At 43.0% G+C, this 1638-nt stretch overlaps 1 protein-coding gene across 1 annotated transcript; it reads left to right on the forward strand.

Moving 5' to 3' along the window:
* Nucleotides 1-262: 262 nt before the first annotated feature.
* On the forward strand, nt 263-1373 carry LOC146633247 (pleckstrin homology domain-containing family F member 2-like). Its single transcript, XM_085352082.1, has 2 exons — nt 263-509; nt 778-1373. Exons 1-2 carry the CDS (start codon nt 263-265, stop codon nt 1371-1373), a joined length of 843 nt encoding a protein of 280 aa, XP_085208208.1.
* Nucleotides 1374-1638: the final 265 nt, after the last annotated feature.

The raw sequence follows: 1638 nt of genomic DNA on the forward strand, positions 1-1638 counted from the left end.
TTGGCACATCAGTGCAGCGAGGTTGTAATTGCTGCTTGTAACCATCAGGGGGCAGTATCGCTAGAGTGCAGTCTTGGAACCTGTAACGAGAATCACCCTTCATTATCATTAGAGTTACATCTGCCTCACTACTCCCTTTTCTTGCCTTCCAGTATAACATGTTTGTCACTTGGCCCGCCCCGTTACATCACCACCAATAGTTTAAAAAGGCACTCTGGAGTTCAGACACTATCAAGCTGCACAACTTGTTCACACCAAAGAAATGATGGATCACCCAACCTTTGAACGAGAGAACCAAGAGCGTGTGCAGGCGGTGGAGAGTTCATTCCATCAAGCAGGGAAGCCCTTGTCCAAGCCGGGCCGGATTCTAATCGGAGAGGGAACTGTGTTTAAGCAGGGTCGCAAGAAGATACAGCAGAAAATCCTCTTCCTCTTCACTGATATTCTGGTGTACGGCAGCATTGTTGTGCCTGGTCGCTGGTACAAAAAGCAGAAGATCATCCCTTTAGGTGAGACATTCATCTGCGTTTCCTGCAGCTAACCTACTGTGAGAAGATTAATGTGAAACTGCCAAAAAACAATTTTATGACTGAAGAGAAAGAAATATAGACAAAAGCTTCAAGAAGAGCCAACACTATTGAATACTGTCCATAATATGACTGGCAAGTAGAAAATAGCAAGTGTGCTGTGCTAATTTAACTTCATATGTTCAGCTTTCTGCTCATACCACTTTATCCATGTAATTTTTATGTTGTTATCAAATCACTATGATTTTAGAGGACATTGAGCTGGAAGACCTGGAGGACAGTGACATATTCAAGCATCAGTGGCTGATCCGAACACCGAGCAAGTCTTTTTTTGTGTCCGCCCCTTCATACGAGGAGAAGAAGGCCTGGATAGAGCACATCAATGAATGCCGGTCCAGCCTAATGCAGGGCACCAGCCGCAAACCTTCCAAGAAGTTTGCTGTTTCCTTGATTCCTGATCCGACTGCTTGCAAATGCATGCGGTGCCTCTCTACAAAGTTTAGTGGGGTCAATCGTCGACACCACTGCAGGAATTGCGGCTTCTTGGTCTGCAATTCATGCTCCAAGCAACGTGCCGTTATCGATCACATCCACCCCACTAAAAAGCTGAGAATCTGCAGTTTCTGCTACAAGAATATTAATGAAGAGAAGTTTCGCGACAGGGGAGACAGCGCCGGGAAAAGCAGCTCAGAGGAGGAAGAGTTTTGTCCTTCTGGTGAGGAAAATGAGAAAGTGGAGGAAGGAGAGATAGGGATCTATTCTCCCAGCAACTGGCTGGACACCAAAAACGGGACTTGGGAACGACTGAGCATTTATGATTACCCAAAGTCAATACCATCACAGTAGCCAATAAACTGCAACAAAGACGCTTTTGAATGGATTCATATTACACAAAGTTGATTTTCTTACATGAAGTTACATAAATGTAAAGATAAATGTGACGACGTATTATTTGTTTGTGTCTATTTGTGTTTTAATCTTAGGCTGTACACACAACAATTTGCACTGTAAATAACAAATCAGGAGTGAGTTGAAAAAATCATTTTAAAAAGACAAGAATATATCATCTTTGTACATATTCAGTGCCATTAACCATGCTAGTTAAATGAAT

The sequence above is a fragment of the Diplotaxodon limnothrissa genome, linkage group LG4 (assembly GCF_057381915.1).
Source record: "Diplotaxodon limnothrissa isolate DT_005_m linkage group LG4, D_limnothrissa_male_GT1.1, whole genome shotgun sequence".
NCBI classification, from domain to species: domain Eukaryota; kingdom Metazoa; phylum Chordata; class Actinopteri; order Cichliformes; family Cichlidae; genus Diplotaxodon; species Diplotaxodon limnothrissa.

Bases quoted from the DNA above. Each gene is read 5' to 3' on its own strand.
- LOC146633247 (XM_085352082.1), top strand. From the start codon at position 263: ATGATGGATCACCCAACCTTTGAACGAGAGAACCAAGAGCGTGTGCAG. The intron at 510-777 runs GTGAGACATTCA...CTATGATTTTAG, and splicing joins GCAGAAGATCATCCCTTTAG to AGGACATTGAGCTGGAAGAC.